This window comes from Delphinus delphis, chromosome 12 (genome assembly GCF_949987515.2).
Source record: "Delphinus delphis chromosome 12, mDelDel1.2, whole genome shotgun sequence".
NCBI classification, from domain to species: Eukaryota; Metazoa; Chordata; class Mammalia; order Artiodactyla; family Delphinidae; genus Delphinus; species Delphinus delphis.
Window position 1 is genome coordinate 13,786,379 of NC_082694.2, and position 19,287 is coordinate 13,805,665.

A 19,287-nucleotide genomic window follows, 5' to 3' on the forward strand; every position below is an offset into this window, starting at 1 on the left:
AAGGTCAGAAGGGCATGCAAAGAGCTTCGAAAGGCTGCAAAGACTTCAAACAAAACAATTTAGAACTTTCTTAAGGGGTAGGGGCTAGGGGAAAATCTCCAAATCATGGCGATGAGAAATACGCTTCCTGGCTTCCCTAGTTGCTCCCTGGATGCCACAGAATAAGCCTGCTGCTCTCTGCATGTCTGTCCCTTGCAGTTCCAGGCTCACCCACAAACAATGCACCCAAGTGGAGAACTTCCCTGTTACTTAAACACCACCCCCTATGCTTCCTTCCTCAGGCTCTGATGCTCGGCCATCTGTCTTCCTCTTCCACCCATCCGAACAGCAGTTAGAGACCGGAACTGCCTCTGTCATGTGCTTAGTGAATGGCTTTTACCCCAAAACTATCAAAGTCAGTTGGAAAGTGGATGGAGTTGTCCAAGACAGCAACATCCAGGAGAGTTTCACTGAGCAGGACCGCAAGGACAGCACATACAGCCTCAGCAGCACCCTGACGCTGTCCAGCTCCGAGTACCAAAGCCATAGTCTCTATACCTGCGAGGTCAGTCACCAGTCCCTGGCCTCCGCCCTGGTCAAGAGCTTCAATAAGAACGACTGTTAGAGCGAGAGGCCTGCAGGCTCGTCCATCACCTGGGCTGGGTCCCAGCCCCCTTCCTCGCCTCTTCAGGCCTCGGGCCCTTTTCCCTATTGCAATCCTCCAGCCCATCTCCCCACCTCACCGTCCTCCCCCTCTTTGGTTTTAATCATGCTAATGTTGGGGGGAAAATGAATAAATAAAGTGAATCTTTGCACCTGTGATTTCTCTCTCCTTCCTGAGTTAAGCTTTTTAAACATTGTTTTTCTTTTCCTTTTTTAACATGTTTATTGGAGTATAATTGCTTTACAATGGTGTGTTAGTTTCTGCTTTATAACAAAATGAATCAGCTACACATATACATATGTTCCCATATCTCTTCCCTCTTGCGTCTCCCTCCCTCCCTCCCTCCCTCCCTATCCCACCCCTCTAGGTGGTCACAAAGCACCAAGCTGATCTCCCTGTGCTATGTGGCTGCTTCCCGCTAGCTATCTATTTTACATTTGGTAGTGTATATATGTCCATGCCACTCTCTCACTTCGTCCCAGCTTACCCTTCCCCCTCCCCATATCCTCAAGTCCATTCTCTGGTAGGTCTGCATCTTTATTCCCGTCTTGCCCCTAGTTCTTCATGACCTTTTTTTTTTTTTCTTTAGATTCCATATATATGTGTTAGCATACGGTATTTATTTTTCCCTTTCTGACTTACTTCACTCTGTATGACAGTCTCTAGGTCCATCCACCTCACGAAGATATACAGATTGCCAACAGACACATGAAAGAATGCTCAACATCATTAATCATTAGAGAAATGCAAATCAAAACTACAATGAGATATCATCTCACACCGGTCAGAATGGCCATCATCAAAAAATCTAGAAACAATAAATGCTGGAGAGGGTGTAGAGAAAAGGGAACCCTCTTGCACTGTTGGTGGGAATGTAACTTGATACAGCCACTATAGAGAACAGTATGGAGTTTCCTTAAAAAACTAAAACTAGAACTACCATACGACCCAGCAATCCCACTACTGGGCATATACACTGAGAAAACCATAATTCAAAAAGAGTCATGTGCCACAGTGTTCATTGCAGCTCTATTTACAATAGCCAGGACATGGAAGCAACCTAAGTGTCCATCGACAGATGAATGGATAAAGAAGATGTGGCACATATATACAATGGAATATTACTCAGCCATAAAAAGGAACAAAACATTGTTTTTCTAATGACCCAGTTTATCTTCCAAGGCGGAGGTCCCCAGTGGGCCGTACGGTAGGAGGCGAGTGGCAGGCAAGTGAGAGAAGCTTCGTCTGCAGCTCCCCATAGCCTGCATTACCACCTGAACCATCCCCAACCCCACCCCCACCCCCCCACCCCGTGAAAAAATTGTCTTCCACCTGGTCCCTGGTGCCAAAAAGGTTGGGGGCCGCTGCCAGCAGTTCTAAGGAACTAAATATTGAGTTGCTAAAAACGACACCATCATTTATAAAAATCATCATCCTCCATTCTACCCTACCGTACTGTCCCCTATAAGACGCTCTTCCATGAAACCCACAAGCCGCCTATCTTCCCAGCCCTCTCCCGGGCCATGCTATGACAGGCTTGCCTCTTTTTTTTTTCTTAATTTATTTATTTTATTTATTTTATTTTTGGCCGTGTTAGGTCTTCATTGCTGCACACAGGGTTTCTCTAGTTGCAGCAAGCGGGCTTCTCATTGTGGTGGCTCCTCTTGTTGCGGAGCACGGGCTCTAGGTGCACAGGCTTCAGTAGTTGCAGTGCACGGGCTCAGCAGTTGTGGCTCACGGGCTTAGTTGCTCTGCAGCATTTGGGATCTTCCCGGACCAGGGCTCGAACCCATGTCCCCTGCATTGGCAGGCGGATTCTCAACGACTGCGCCACCAGGGAAGCCCCCCCTTTTTTTTTTAATTGAAATATAGTTAATTTACAATGTTGTGTTAGTTTCAGGGGTACAGCAAAGGGATTCAGTTGTACATATACATATATCCACTCTTTTTTAGATTCTATTCCCATATAGGTCATTACAGAGTATTGAGTACTGTTCCCTGTGCCATACAGTAGGTTCTTATTATCTATTTTATTGGGATTGAGATGCTTGCCTCTGTGATTCCCCTCTTCAGCAGGCCCTCAGAGTCCTTTTAAGGGTGACGGTTCTTACTATCACATATTCTTTGATCCAGTAGAATCTAATTTACCAAAAGCAAATCTATCAAAAGAAGCGAACAGCTAGAAAAAGAGTCATCCATGTAAAATAACATCTATGTAAAATAACAAAGCAATGATAACGACGTAAGTGAACAAGCAATAGGAAATGTTTAAGTCCATTGCGGCACTTCAACTTAAGGGAATATGATGCCTTTGTTGCATTTTACACACAATACGTATCGAGGGCCTTCTATCTGCCGAAGACCATGCTGATTGCTTTCCACAACATAATTTAATTCTCACTACGTTACACGGTTAAAAGCGTTCATTAAAATGTGAGTCAGGGGCTTCCCTGGTGGCACAGTGGTTGAGAGTCCGCCTGCCGATGCGGGGGACGCGGGTTCGTTCCCCGGTCCGGGAAGATCCCACATGCCGCGGAGCGGCTGGGCCCGTGAGCCATGGCCACTGAGCCTGTGCGTCCGGAGCCTGTGCTCCGCAGCGGGAGAGGCCACAACAGTGAGAGGCACGCGTACCACAAAAAAAAAAAAAAAAAATGTGAGTCAGGTTCTATAAAGCTGAGAGATATTCATACTCTATAACCCAGCAATCCTACACCTGAATGACTGTGTCCCTGTCCACCAAAAAAGCTCATGCAAGAATTTTTCAGAGTAGCTTCATTAATAAAAGCCAAAAACTGGAAACAATCTAAATGTCCACCAACAGGAGAATGATCATTAAATTGTAGCATGTTTGCACATTGGAATACTATTCAGTAAGAGAACTAATAAACTACAACTGTACCCAACAACAGTGATGCATCTCATAAACATGACATAAGCAAAAGAAACCAAACACAAAAGACATGTCCTATATATTATCATCTATATAGAGTTCAAAACCAGGAAAAACACAACTGGAAATTGAGATAGGGATTACTTTTGGCTGGGGGGTGGGGTGAGGTAGTGCCTAGGAGACAAGAAGGGGCTTATGAAGTTTTGACAATGCGATGTGTGCCACTTTGTGAAACTTTATCGAGCTGTAAAGTTATGATCTGTGCACATCTCTTTATATACATTCTATTTCAAGATAAGTTCACATAAAGAAATATACTCAATTTACAGATAAGAGAGGCTAAGAGGCATAAGTAATAGGTCAAGGCCACACAGCTGGTAAGTGGTGGTCCAGGAATCAAATCCCTACCTGCCTAATTCTGCTCTCTCTCTCTCTCTTTTTTAATACTTATTTATTTGGCTGCACTGGGTCTTAGTTGCGGCATGCGGGATCTTTAGTTGTGGCACGAGGGATATTTTAGTTGCAGCATGTGGGATCTAGTTCCCTGACCAGGGATCAAACCCATGCCCCCTGCATTGAGGGCGAGGAGTCTTAATCGTTGGACCACCAGGGAAGTCCCCTAATTCTGCTCTCTTGACACCTATACAATTCTGCCTTCCAGTACTTACACTGCTGCACAGAATAGAGGGTCAAATGCTACCTTCCCAGGGACTCCTCCTCTATCTGGCTAACCAGGAGCATACACATGTAGAAATGGAATGGAACAGACATTCAACAATGGGCAAAGGATGGAATTAACATGGACCAGGTACTGGGATCCCATGTATGAAAGGTTATGTGTTTGGGAAGCGGGGGGCAGGAGGGGCACATATAAAACCAACTTTGACTGTCCTCCCCCAGACCCCAGCCCTTCCCCTCTCACCTACTCATCCATCCAAACATTTACTGAGCACCTTTCTTAGCCTATACCCTGAAAGAGGTACAGAAGTAACTAAAATGCTGTCCTTTCCCTAAATAGACTTATAACCCAATTTTTCTTCTTTTTTCCTTTCCTTTGTCAGTCCTGGAGCAAGTGGGAAAGAACATTCATGGAAAGAAGTGGATAGAAGGACAACACTGACACTGTACCGCTTGAGAATATTCATTATTATCACGTCTTTGAAATTTTGGGGGTCTGAGTAGAGTTCAGAAAGACTCAGTAATGTCCCTTCAAATGACATAAACTTTCTCATTCATCTCTGGTGGCAAAACTCAACAATCAATGGCACGTCTGATCCCAAGCAAGGGTCTTCTCATAAAGCAAAACTCTGAAACCAGACCCACCACGACCCAAAGAAGTGAAGACAGGTGTTATGGGTTGAACTGTGTCCCTCAAAAAGATATGCTCAAATTCCCAGTCCCTATAAACGTGACCTCATTTCGGAACAGGGTTTTTGCAGATGTGAATCCTGAAACGCTGGTGAAGATGCAGTGAACTGGATCTTTCATACACTGCTGGTAGAAAAGTAGGATGCCTCAGGCAACGCTCTAGAAAATAGTTTGTCAGTTTCTTAAAAAACGAAACAAAATACACCAGCAATTGCATTCCAGGGCATTTAACCCCCCAAAATGAAAAAGTACATCCACACAGAAACCTGTACCTACTTTTCGTAACAGGTTTGTATGTGTAACTAAAAACTGGAAACAACCAACATGGCCCCCAAGAGGTGACACAAAAGGTGACTCGGTAGATCCCTCAACATGATTCTCAGTAGGCTGAACAGATTGTGATACATCCATGTCACGGATGCCGTGTAGCGATAAAAAGAAACAAAGTACTGATACGTGCAACAACGTGGATGATTCTGAAGTGTACTATACTGAGTGAAAAAAAGCCAGTCTCAACAGGTCACATAGTACATGGGTCTTTTTTTTTTTTTTTTTTAATTGGGGTATAGTTGTTTTACAATGTTGTGTTAGTTTCTACTGTACAGCGAAGTGGAGTTCCCTGTGCTACCCAGCAGGTTCTTATTAGTTATCTATTTTACACATATTAGTGTATATATGTCAATCCCAATCTCCCAATTCATCCCACCTCCCCATCCACCACTTTCCCCCCTTGGTGTCCATACGTTTGTTCTCTACATCTGTGTCTCTATTCCTGCCTTGCAAACCAGTTCATCTGTAACATTTTTCTAGATTCCACATATATGTGTTAATATATGATATTTGTTTTTCTCTTTCTGACTTACTTGACTCTGTATGACAGTCTCTAGGTCCATCTATGTCTCTACAAATGACCCAATTTCGTTCCTTTTTATGGCTGAGTAATATAGTACATGATTCTTTTTCCATAACGTTCTTTTTTTTCTTTTTTCGGCTGCACCGAAGACTGCTGGACTGCCAGGGAAGTCCCCTACATAACATTCTTGGAGTGACAAAATTGTAGAGATGGAGAATAGATTACTGGTTGCCAGGGGTGAGGGATGGTGGGGGGAAAAAAGACTGAATGTGCCTATGAAGGGAGATCTTGGTGGTAAGAGAATAATCCTGTTTCTGGATTGCAGTGGTGGTTCCATACATCTAGACACGTGATAACATGACATAAAATGATACACACACATTGTACCAATGTCACATTGCTGGGTTTGATACTGTGCTGTAATCATGTTAAGAAGTAACCATCAGGGGAAACTGAGTGCAAGGCACACCAGACCTCTCTGTTCTATCTTTGCAACTTCCTGTTAATCTATAATTTTTTCAAAATAAAAAGTTTTAAGGACTTCCCTGGTGGTCCAGTGGTTAAGGCTCTGCACTTCCACAACAGGGGGTGCAGATTCGATCCCTGTTCAGGGAACTGAGATCCTGCAGGCTGTGCAGCCAATAACTAAATAAATAAAAGGTTCTAAAAAAAAGTTTTAAAAAAGGAGGTCATTGGGATGAATTGGGAGATTGGGATTGGCATATATACACTACTATGTTTAAAATAGATAACTAATGAGAACTGCTGCATAGCACAGGGAACTCTACTCAATGCTCTGTGGTGACCTAAGTGGGAAGGAAATCCAATAAAGAGGGGATGTATGTATACATATAGCTGATTCATTTCGCTGTACAGCAGAAACTAACACCACATTGTAAAGAAACTATGCCCCAATTTAAAAAAATAATAAAATAAAATGCAAAACAAAAGAAAAAGGAGGTCATTTTGGATTAAGGTGGGCCCTAAATCTAATGCCTGGTGTCCTTCTACGGAGAGGAAGATTAGAGATACAGAGACACACAGGGAAAAAGCCAGGCAGAGACCGGAGTAACGCAGTTGCAAGCTAATTTATGTCAAGGATCATTGGAGAGCCACCAAAGCTAGGAAAGAGACATGGGGTGGCTTCTGCTTCAGAGCTTCAAGGAAGAACCACTTTAATTTCAGGCTTCTGGCCTCCAGAACTGAAAGAGAATAAATTGCTGCTGTTTCAAGCCACCCAGTTGGTACTTTGTTACAGCAGCCCAAGCAAACTAACGCAATGGGGATGACCGAGATGAGAGTTCGGTTCTCAACAAACTTTCATCTGTACTGACAAGTCAGCCTCAGTAAACCATTAATGCTCTTACAGTCCAACAGGACAGCCAAGTGATGCACAAGAAGGTTACACCAGCCCCATGAAGCAAGAGCATCAGATAGGAGAATGGTTTAGGGAAATGGGAAATGACCAGTAGTCTGTGGACCTGTGGCACCTTCTATGGGAAGATGCAGAGGCCTGGCAGGCACCTGAGATCCCTGGGGTCCGGGGTCTCAAGAAAGAACAAAGAGACTTGTTAGGCTGCGGACACAATGGAAGAGTTAGACCTTGGAATTGTCAGTTCTTGAATGAGGCACAGTGTAAAAAGACAAACAGATAAACATCTATCTCCACTTCCCCTTTCCCTTTCCTCTTTCTACTAGAAGAACCCAAGCAAGAGATGGTGCTGCTTTGAAAGTAGGGCTAATAGGACATGCTGACAGTGTGGATGTGGGGAAGGACAGAGGAAACAAGGGTGCACCCAGGGTTCTTTGCCTAAGGAATTAGAAGGATAGAGCTGCTCTAATGAAATAAGAAAGCTTACAGAATGTGCAGGTCTGGAAGAAAAGACAGGAGCTCAATTTTGACCCATCTGGAATTAATTTTGCATATAGTATGAGGTATAGGAGTCAACATACATTTTTTTTCATGTAATATTCAGTTGTTCCAGCACCATTTATTTTTAAAGACTTTCCTTCCCTTTGTTGGATTACTTTGGCATATTTGTTGAAATAAATTGACCCCGTAAAGTAGGGTCTATTTCTATGCTTTCTTTCCCATTCCATGGCCTATTTGTCTATCCTGATACCAATAGACATTGCCTTGATTATTGATGATTTAAGAGCTCTATTTTGGACATGTTAAATCTGAGATGCCTATTAGACAACCAAGCAAACATGGCAGGTAGACAGCTGGATATAAGAACCTGGAATTCAGAAGAGAGAGGTCAGTACGAGAGACATAAATGTAGCGTCATCACCATGCAGATGGTGTTAAAAGCCGTCAGATTGCAACAGACTGTGAGAGGGTACCTAGCTAGTGAGCATGGATAGAGAAATCCAAGCACTGAACTGGGAGGCACTCCAACATTAAGTGATTACTGAGATGAGAAGGAACCAGAAAAGAAGACTGAAAAGGATTGGTCAGAGAAGAAGGAAAATCAGGAGAGTAGTGTTGTCCTGGAATCCAAGAGAAGAGATGTTCTAAAGAGGGAAAATTGATCAGTTGTCAATTGGAATGAAAATGGACCATTGGATTGAGTGACGTAGGGGGTCACTGGTGAACAGATAAGAGCAGTTTCTATAGAATGGCAGGCAAAAGTCTGATCTGAATGGATTCAAAAGAAAATCAGAGGAAAGAAAGTGGAGACAGTGGGCATGAACAATTCTTTCAAGGAAAGAGTTGGAAAAGGGAAGGAGAGGAGTGAGGCAGTATCTGGAAAGAGAAGAGAAATGACAGCATTTTTGAATGTGTTGGGAGCAAAACTTGTCACCCCAAAATGTCTCTCTGGCATTTGGATTATTTTGAGCTGAAAACAATTAAGGCTCAAAAGACTCAGGAAGAAATGTTGACCTTCCCCCTAACTGCCTAAAAAAATTTAGATTGAGGGCCTGTTCCCAGAGTAGAGCTATCACCAGGCATGTCTACAAAGAACATGAGCTGCGTGTGGTGGGGAAACTCTCAGAGATCAGAGTCCACTCCATGTCCCATTATCTCTGCCTGCCCAGAAAACATTTATTTACCCACAATTTACCTTTCCATCTCCATGTGAATTGCCTTCCACCCCTTTCAAGTCCCAAGCCACTACCCCCAACATCCTCTTTCGTCTTTAGCTGAAGATGGTAATTAAGGTGACGGTTGCAGCCATTTTGGCGAGTTGCTCAGTTTTTCTGGGTCTCTCCCACTTATGCAGGTATTAAACTGTGTTTTTCTCCTGTTAATCTGTCTCAGGTCAATTTAAATCTCAGACCAGCCAGAAAAACCTAGAAGGGTAGAGGAAAATTTCTTTCTTCCTGACAAATGTTTATGAGAATCATCTAGTAGAGAAAGAAGATCTGGTGCTGTAGGAGAGAGAAGGGAAAACTACTGGAGCATGTCCTTGAGAAGGTGAGGTGGGAAAGGGGGAGCACAGGTGGAGGTGTTGCCCTTAGCTAGGAACACAGACAGCTCACCCAGTAACAGAAGAGAAGGGGGTGTCCATGGGTACTGATGTCCTTGCCTCATGGATGAGGAAACTGAGACTAAGAACGTTATGTCAAGTGCTTAGTATTACAGAGCTCATGCGAGGTAGAACCATGACTTAAACTACGGTTACCAAGCCCAAACCACCATGTCTTTTTCATAGTTTTGCACGTGGCAGGTTCTCTGTAGGTTTTCAATGTCATTGGTTTGTAATCTTACCAGTTAGGCCTCAATCAACTCCTATAATACTAGCAAAAGTGTTGGGCTGGATGGTGAATAAGGATCTTCTATCTATGAGTTCTTTTCAAGAAAGTATACAAGTTTTTATTTCATCAGGGGCTCACAGAGCAAATGAGGAGCTGCCTCCAATAATCCATGACACTGTAACATGTTGATGGTCAAGGTAGGAAACAAAGAATACACAGAGAAGACCTTCTGTAATACTGTTGGTGGCTCAAAACATGTTGAGTTGTAATAGGTTTGTACTCTGTGATAGAGTAATGGATCGTAATGTCTCAACACTGACAGAGATCATGTCACTGAATCCTCCAACAACCCATGGGTAGTTTGTATTATAAGGAAACTAAGACTTAGAGTAAGCACTGTGTCCAAGTCACACAATCAGTAAATACCAAAATCAGTTTTCAGACTCAGGCAACCTGATCAAGAGCCCAAACTCTAAAGCACAATCCCTTAATAACCACTATTCACAGCTGCCATTTTCAGGGGCAAAGAATCATTGAGTCCTAGAGTGAGAGGAGCTTAGAAATCAAATCTCTCATTAACAGATGAGGAGACTAAAAAGCATGGCATAGCCTGGTCACTTAGAGACAGAATTGAGATTCGAAGCCAGTGTTCTAACTGTTTTGTTTTTACTAAATGTAACAATGAGCTCATTACAGACTTCTCAGGGGGAGGAATTCAAGACCCTCAGCAAAAATGGAGGGTCAGCCAAGCCTAAGACAACTAGGTATGTTGGTCTAGTTTGGAAAAATAACTCATTAACCAAATGTCCCTCTTAGCACCCCCAATGTTTTTCACCATCACAGTGCTGAGGCCCCAAAACCATGCCCAGACCACCCCAACCCCAGATTGGTTCTTACTGAGTTTCATGGTGACTGGCCTGAGAAGACCAAAAAAGTAATGACATCTTACAAAGGAGAGCACCAAGGACCAAGATAGCAACTGTCATAGCAACGGTCACACCGCTTTGGTCAAGAAGATCTTTTGGGGAACTGAAAACAGAACCTTGAGCACAGCTGCTGGTTTCATTCCCATCCTCCTTCAACAGGCTGGGTGGTGCACTCCACGCCCTTACAGTACTTTCCACGGCCCCCTGCACCTGGGGCCCCCCTAGCACCTGGCTAAGTCTGTGTCCAGCACTGCAATGGAAGTAACATGGACCCTAACCTTGTTTAATACCATTCTACCAAACCCCACTGCCCCATCTCCAGTCCTAGAATTCTTCTACTTGAAAACCTCAGCCCAGAATGGTCAGCATCCCCTAAGTGGTCTGTTACAGTAAGAGAATCTACATACACAGCATGTGAGAAAGAACTTGTGGGCAAGCAGGTTCCTCATGAGGCCCACAGAGGTCCTGGAAGTGTTTGAGAGCAGCAAGAAAAAATTCATGCTGAATAGTTTGGGCATCTCAGGGATAGGAGGCTGGGAAGGATAGGGAGGAGTCACAGCAACATTTCAGAACATATTTCATAAATTTCCTAGTGCCCAGGACAGAAGCATTCTCTGCTATTGTACTATCTCCCCCTTCCATCCATGCGTGTAGCCATCCACACATCCATTCGGCCATCTGTTGGCCCTTACCCTAGGCACAGGGTTAGCTGTTTGCCCTTCTACCCCAAGCAATCCTAACTACTATAGGAACTACCCGTTTGTGTGATTGCATGGATGGAGGCCCACCTTCATTCATTCCACAAACCTTATGATTAGCATCTTCACTACCGGGCTCTGTGTAGCGCTATGTTCTGCAGAAACATAGTGAACAACATAGAGCTCTCAACCTCAAGGAGCTCCCAGACTAGGGCAGAAACAAGTTAGCAGAAATCCCACACAGAGCAGTGGGATGGAGGGTGGGATGTCTAAAGAACCCTGTGGAACCACACAGGATGGGCCCATAATACACGTTGGAGGTCAGGGAAAATACATACCTTCATCCTCCTGCCCAAACATCAGTCAACCTGGGATTTACCTGACACCAAGGATATCCTCACAAATCACTCCAGGCCTCCAGCCCTGTGACTGGGAAGCCATAGGTTAAGGACCTCTGACATGGGGACTCATCACTTCAAAACTTAGTTACCTCCTCTTGGTCTTAGGTTCTTTGTCTATACTAAAGCAACAGAAGTAAAACCTCTGTCTCAGTATTACTATGAACATTAAATGAAATACTGTATATAGTCCACTTAGGACAGGGCAGGTCACAGAGTATATGGTCAATCCATGATCTTTTCTGATTCTTAATTATTAATAGGTTCTCGGATTCCATGGCTGCGTTCAGTGGGTATTCTCCCTGCGGTGATTCCACAAAGAAACCTTTTTTAGTTTGGTTTGAAATCTTCATTTCTTCCAATTTGCAATAAAACATCACAGTCCTCCTGTTCCTCTTTACCTATTTGACATGTATAGCAAGAAAAATCTCTCAATCTGAAAAACAGAGAAACTGAGGCATGGAGTGAAGGAACTATTTGTTGCTACAATGTCTCACCCACGGGCCTAAGGATCAAGTTCAGTTCAGGGTATTTCCTCCCCCAGCGCATCGTTCCTGACACCGTAACGGAACATAAAAAGGTTGCAGGATTAAGGTGGAAGGTGCATTTCCCAAAAGAACAATATTTCATGCTGAAAAAAAAAAGAAAGAAATGTGCTCTCCAGATATCACCACGTGGTTTCAAGCGTTCCAACCATGCAGCTGTCTTCCTCACCAGAAGCACAGTGAACTAAGAGTGTGTTTATAGGCTTGTGGAAAGGATACTCTGGAGTCTAAGGCATCACAAACTCTTCTTGGACGGAAGACCTGGCTTCCCACCCACTTGGTTCATGGGCAGACAGGTGATGGCTCATTCACTGAAATCCTCTAATAACCGAAACTGGGTTTTTTGCCCTTCCCTGTTGGAAAGAGACGCATAACAAGGAAAAAACTAACATCACAGATAGAGAGGAATAAGAAAATAAATAGATAAAGAGCTTGGGGAATCAGAATATATTCAAGCCATTCTCTTACAACTTCTGACCCGACACCTATTCCTGGATTCTTTCGTTCTATAGACATTTATGAGCACTAGGGTCTGTGTCCTGGGGGCTGGGAGGTAGGCGAGGGAAGATGCCCCGTGGAGAGGAGTACACAGCTGCCCCTGACCTCGTGGGGCTGCCGCATGACCTACAAACACTCACCTTGAGCCCTTTAAGATCCTCGGTCACCAAACAGAAGCTTAAATCTGTTCCCTGGACCTGAATAAAATGAGGACCTCCTCCTACTCCCATTCACTTCTCTATTCTCTCCACAGACTCAAAGATCCACATATGGGTTTCCCACATATATTTTCTTTTTTGGGCCCACAATCCAGACATGAGGAAATTCTGGACTGAGGATCACCAATCCAAACAGACAATCTGCCCCAGGCTTCTACATTCCGGAGAGCTGTTTAAATTCTCTTCTTTTGTTTTAACAAATAGAAAATATTTCGTGTGTGTGTGTGTGTGTGTGTGCAGTGTTTTATTTAGCAAACTAATGTTTATGGTTTTATTCCAAAGCGTGTTGAATTAAAGCACATTTTGTACAGGATTCGAAGGAAAAGGAAAATAAAGAGAGCTGGAAGAAAGACAAAAGATAACAGAGATGGGAACAATGAGAGAGACAAAAAGATAGAGAAACAGAGAGAAACTGGGTAGGCTCTGAAGACAGTGGTCACCAGGTCTTTCCCCTGAGGGCCCAGCCCAGGCTGCGGGTTTCTGAGAGAGGCTGTGCACTGAGGTGATGATCAGCTGGTCTGCCATGCACTGTATCAGGGTTCCAATGCTAGATGATAATCTAGCAATTAAATAATCTAGCAATGATGATCTAGCAAAGAGTCTCCTATGACTTTACTGACTAGATCAGCCACCCTGAGATGGAAAGATTTCCTCGGATTGCAGCAACTGCGAAGAGAGCCCCAAACCGAAGGGCTGGATGGGACTGAGCTTTCCTGTCCTGATTTGAGCTTGTCTTCTCCTCCCTTCCCCCTCCCTACTCTTTGAGGATTATAAATGCTTGAAGACACAGTGTCTCCTAAATTGACTGTAAAAATCCAAAGTTCTTGAAACAGGAGAAGCTGAACAGACAGATGTGAAAAATGATACAGTGCAACCCTCCTCGCCCCCAACCAACACACACGCAGACCCAGAGACACACGCTTCTGTCCAGAGCATTTCTCACCCCAGCCACTGGCTCCCTCCACTCTCAACCTCAACATGGTTTTCTAATATGCATTTTGCTCAGAAATATAGTAACCCCTAATTTTTAGGTAAGAAAAAGGAATGCACTTCTTCCAGTTACTGCAGTCAGAGTTAATAAGTAAAATCAAACAAGCTGTGTTTCCTCTAGGCCTATCCGATATGACAGTTGCAAATAAACTTCTCACCCGTGTTGCCAGATTTACGACACACTCCAAAATGAGGAGGCACGAATGGTTTGTTCAATGGAACGGTATCAAACTTGTTAACCTCATAAGTCATTCGTTATTTGTCTGCAGGTATGTCTGAAAATCAACGAAAACTTGGTTCTATTTTCAGCTGACCTCCAGATATCCCCCAGATATCCCACCTTCCCTAAAAGATCATCTGTGAATAATGAGAAACTCTGCTGATTTTACCCAGAGTCTACTCTCTTGATTCCCCACATCACTGTGCTCGGTACATACGATCCATCACTTATGTATTTGATTTGTGTAAGACCCAAGGATCTCTGCCTTTATGTCCCATCAAAATATAAGCTCCTAAAAAGGAGAGCCTTCTGTCCATTATAAAGAAACTGGCACTGTTTTGCTCAAAAACTCTGCACCAAAACAATATTTGAGGATCACAATAGTAGCTGGAGAACCAATTGCAAGTCATTCTTTATTTCCATGCTTTGGTTTATGATTCATCACCATTTATTAAGGACTTGAACTAGAATTTTTGCACCTTCACTTTTATGCGGTTGTATACTTGTTGCAGTGCTTGGCACAAGGCACAGTGCCTTGGCTGCAAAAGCGTTTGTTGAATAAATAAATGAGTGAATGAATAATGAATTGTTTACGGTTGATATATGTTGGGAGAACTATTATAGGGGTTGTTTTTCTGTGTGCGCGGTTGTGTGTGTTTGTTATTTGGATAGACCAACTCACAGAGTGTGACGCTATTACCCCAGTTTACAGATGAAGAAACAGAACCGGAAAGACTGAGAGACTTGCCCAAGTGGAAAAGCCATCTCTCAGATACCTGCCCTCTGATTTCAAGCCTGTTCCTCCTTTTGCTCAACACAACCACCTGCCTGCAACAACATAATTGGATCTGACCATCCAGGTCCTCCTAAAGAGTCCCGCTGGACTTGGAATCCACCTTCCAAAAGTGAACTTCAGGGACTGGTCTTCCTGTTGCCTTGCTGTCCTTCTATAGCACATCTGCTCTACGCTGCCTTCAGTTCCAATGAATGTAAGCTCCGATTTCATGTAAGGATAGGAGATTGCACCTTCTGGAGCCAGCCACCTAGAAATGAAGGGTCATTTCTCACAATCCCATATCATCTAATCCAAATCCACCAACACCACACCCTACCCAGCACCATGCCATTCTCTCCACCTCTGTGCACACACGATGGGCACTTTCTCTTCCAGTGGAAAGGAAGTACGCTTTTGGGCAGAATGGTTTGACCAGAGGTGAGAAGTCATTGAGTTGACAGCAAAGAACTGCTTATTTGCACCAAATAACTTAGAATCACTGCTCTTTCACAACTGGAAATGATTGTTTGTGTTCCACACCAGACAGATTTATCAAACCACCTCATTTAGTTTTAAGAATAAATCTTTAAAAAAAATTTTGTGTGTATAAAGTTACTTCCAACATTTACTCTAAAAGGAAATATTGGAGCTATAAAAATTCAAGGATTTATTTAAATTTTGATAACTTTTTACTCTTGAGTGAAGAATGTTTTATAGACAGGGGACTCTAAAAGGAAGGATAGACTCACTGAGAAGAATGTCATTTTCACAATGGCCCTAAAAGTTCAGGTCACTGTGAGGAGATATAAGGACATGGAAGTCACAAGTTCTACCCTCAAGAAGTCTGTGTAAAACATAAAACATAGGGCTTCCCTGGTGGCGCAGTGGTTGAGAGTCCGCCTGCCGGTGCAGGGGACATGGGTTTGTGCCCCGGTCCGGGAAGATCCCACATGCTGCGGAGCGGCTGGGCCCGTGAGCCATGGCCGCTGAGCCTGCGTGTCCGGAGCCTGTGCTCCGCAACGGGAGAGGCCGCAACAGTGAGAGGCCCGCATACTGCAAACAAACAAACAAACAAACAAACATAATCCTTGCCCCCCCACAAAATGAGTATAGACATGGGAAAATTAGAATAGTGCCAAATTGAGCGCTATCACCCCGAGAAGAGCCAGCTAAAAGTATCACAGTGATTGGGATTTGGTTTGAATGAATCAAGAAGTTTGGATAAAAGAGCTGGAGGTGAATTCACAGACCACTAGGACTGAAGAGAAGCAGCCAGAAAAGTCAGTCTACCCTCTTTAGTGTAATAAATATGGAGACTAAGCCCTCGAGAGATTGACTTATTCAGCACTTTGTATTTGACTAAGTAGATAACTAGTTAACTTCCAATGACTTAGCAGCTGAAGTTGAGCTGAGACTAGAAGCCAGTCTTGAGGCTCTCTGCCCACTTCTCCTTCCTCTAGCAGACTCAGGCAAGGAGGCCTTGAGAAGTTGGCACATCGAGTGAGTGGAAAAGGGCCCCAGGCTTCCCCGTGGTGGCAGGAAAGATTAGAGGGCAACCTGGGCCAGGCTGCTGTGTTAACTTCTGATTCGGGGGGAATGACTGATCCTCAGTCACTGGCCCAAAACACCCACATGTTTTCTGGACTAGTTTACATTCGGTGGGCTTGCACAGAGTCGAATCAATTTGACTTAAATCGAATTGAAAGCTGGAAGACTACTGAGGGTCCCGGTTGTGTTGCATCTCCTCAGATTCTTCCCCTTAACAAGAACCCTAAAAAAAAAGGGTCAGGGTTAGGGTTAGGGTTGGTCAAGCTCTAGCAGAACCAGCCCTAAGTATTCATGACTTGACCTATAGGGCAAGTCACTGCATGAAAGCAATGTGTTCCTGAAAGGTCAATATATTTTTAAGGGATATTTATGAGGAATTCTTTGGAAAATAAAGGGTCCGTCTGCCAAAATAAAACATAAATTATCCATTTGCCAAGTTGACGGTTGGTATATTGTTTTTTTCTTGAAGAGATATGAGCCTCTATTGGGGCCGACTGATTCATGGAGGAACCAGACATTTTCTAGAGAAGTAGCAGGACAAATCCATGAAGCTCAAAATCAGAGCTCTCAGGGCCTCTCCCTCCTTCTGGATTCAATATCAGGTTGTAGGGAATTTAGGAAGAATTGTAAATGTAATGGAAGGAATGTAAATGGAAGAGGACTCCACAACCTACTGGATTTATACTTTTTTCTCTTTAAAAAAAAATCAAGTCACTCAAGACAGAGATCACATTGAATATCAGAGAGGAAGTCCTACCCCAGAGAAGGATGGAGCCCTCACCCATGCACTGGTGCAATATTCAATCCAAGCCATTATTCAGTATGAAGCTATTCAAAATATTTGGTCTATGTCAATTCTTAAAAGTGAAAGACTACTAAAAAGAATGTTTTTGAAATTTATCCATAAATCCATAACCCTAATACACCTATTATTTTCATTCCTCACATCATATTATTTTCCAATATTTATTTACGTATTTCATTCATAGTGGCAGGGGTAATTCACATCATTACCACAATTTTGTGTTCAACTTCTTTCACTTGCTGTTTTTCCCAGCACTTCTATTTTTGACTTAGATATTATGTTGATCATTGTGAAAGATACACATCATTCTCTCTTATTGACAGTGTATAATTTTACTTAGCCTTTTCCCCATTGTTGGAACCCACAACCTATGGCCTTGACTCTTTCTTAGAATGGCAGCTATGCTGGCACACCACTCTCCTTGAAAACTTGACTCAGAGACCATTGCTGTGAGAATTTGCCTGCTCTGCTTGGGGCATCTTATCCCCAGAGCAACAGCTGGTCATGTCCTGATTTAAGCTGCTCTCTAATTGTTTCATATGTTTATTTAGTCTCATTAAAATATTGCTAGCTTCTTGAGATCATGGGGCCAAATCAGTAGCTAGGCCAATCAATAGGTAGCACACATGAGCAGAAAAAATGTAACTTATTATCTGATCCTAAGTGAACAAACATTTTCTGTGTGCCTAATATGTGTCAGACACTTCCTAAGCAGAGCCACATCCTTTTCCCATTTATTTCCCATAACAACCCCATGAAGGAGGCATTACTATTCCTAAATTACAAAAAATGGAGAAGAGGACTCAAAGATTAGTTTGACCATCAGGAAAAAAAGCCAGAGGAGTTTTATATCAATTTCTTAAAGTCTAATCTCTTGGGACTTCCCTGGTGGCACAGTGGTTAAGAATCCGCCTGCCAATGCAGGGGAAACAGATTCGAGCCCTGGTCTGGGAAGATCCCACATGCCGCGGAGCAACTAAGCCCATGCACCACAACTACTGAGCCCCCGCGCCACAACTACTGAAGCCGGTGTGCCTAGAGACTGTGCTCTGCAACGAGAGAAGCCACCGCAACGAGAAGCCCGCGCACTGCAATGAAGAGTAGCCCCCGCTCACCACAACTAGAGAAAACTCAGTGCGCAGCAACGAAGACCCAACGCAGCCAACATAAATAAATAAATAAATTTATATTTTTAAAAAAAGTCTAATCTCTTAAGATTTAGAACTTTTGAAAGGAATCTTTAATTCTTATGCCAGAAAGGAAAAAACAGCTGTCATGGAAATAACCCTCCCTGATGTTAAATTAAATCACCTGTTGTTTTCTGTGATCCTATACGTATACATGGGGGTTTATTCAAGGTTTTGAATGGTGCTTGACACTTGTTGCCGATGCAGAACAAATGGGAAGTCAAGATAGTGGGATGATGTACTCTAACCAACAAGATTCATTTGTAGGCCCGGCTACTCCTGCTAGAATAATATTGCTGGGAGAATGAAACAAAATAGAGATGGTGAATTCCAAGATCTGAGCTCTCATCAGAAGCACGGACACAGAATATCAAAGCTAGGAAGGATCCTCGAGGTTACCTCTATTTTACAAGTGAAGAAATTAGAAACGTCAACTGACAAACGAAAGGTCCCAGAGAAGTCAGGAAAATGGCACGGTGGAAAACAGATCATCATCATTTCACGAATCTGAACAGCAGGTGAAGGGGCGAGGGGGTTTCCATGTGGCCACGTCACATGGAACAAAGGCTTCTATTTTAAGAGGCCAGCCCTGCACCTGTGCTATCCAGCTGGGCTTGGCAAGAGAAGAAATGAAAACAGGCTTTTTTCACCAGGGGGCCGGCATGAGGGTCCAGCTCACAGGTTGCTTAAGCCACAATGGAGGAACGAAATGTTGCTGACGTGTACCCCACAGTGGAACCTTTTCTCCTAAGACTCCCAGTTTCAGTTACTACGGAGCTTTTCCCCATAACACCAAGGGGAAAGTAAGGAAAAGTCAGAGAAAGAGACTTTAATACCCTGGCTGATACAGGGGCTCCCCCAACCGCTGTGTGCTGATTAAGCAGGAGAAATGGGAAACAAGAGAAGGTTCAGCCCAGCCATAGTTAGAGGAAGAGAAGTTAAGAGCCTGCACATGTCCAGAAAAAGGAAATCATTCAATCTTGGAATAAACTGCCAAGAAAAGCAGAAAAATATTTTAAGCAT

The 19,287-nt window shown here is 43.5% G+C and overlaps 2 protein-coding genes across 2 annotated transcripts in view; one reads left to right on the forward strand and one right to left on the reverse strand.

Moving 5' to 3' along the window:
* The window catches only part of LOC132434781 (uncharacterized), a 31,781-nt gene extending 30,962 nt beyond the window's left edge, over nucleotides 1-819 (forward strand). Inside the window, 1 exon segment of the mRNA XM_069541266.1 lies at nucleotides 282-819. Within this exon segment, the coding sequence (XP_069397367.1) occupies nucleotides 282-604 (323 nt within the window). The 3' untranslated portion in view covers nucleotides 605-819.
* The window catches only part of RPIA (ribose 5-phosphate isomerase A), a 126,354-nt gene that overhangs the window by 60,017 nt on the left and 47,050 nt on the right, over nucleotides 1-19,287 (reverse strand). The window lies entirely within an intron of this gene.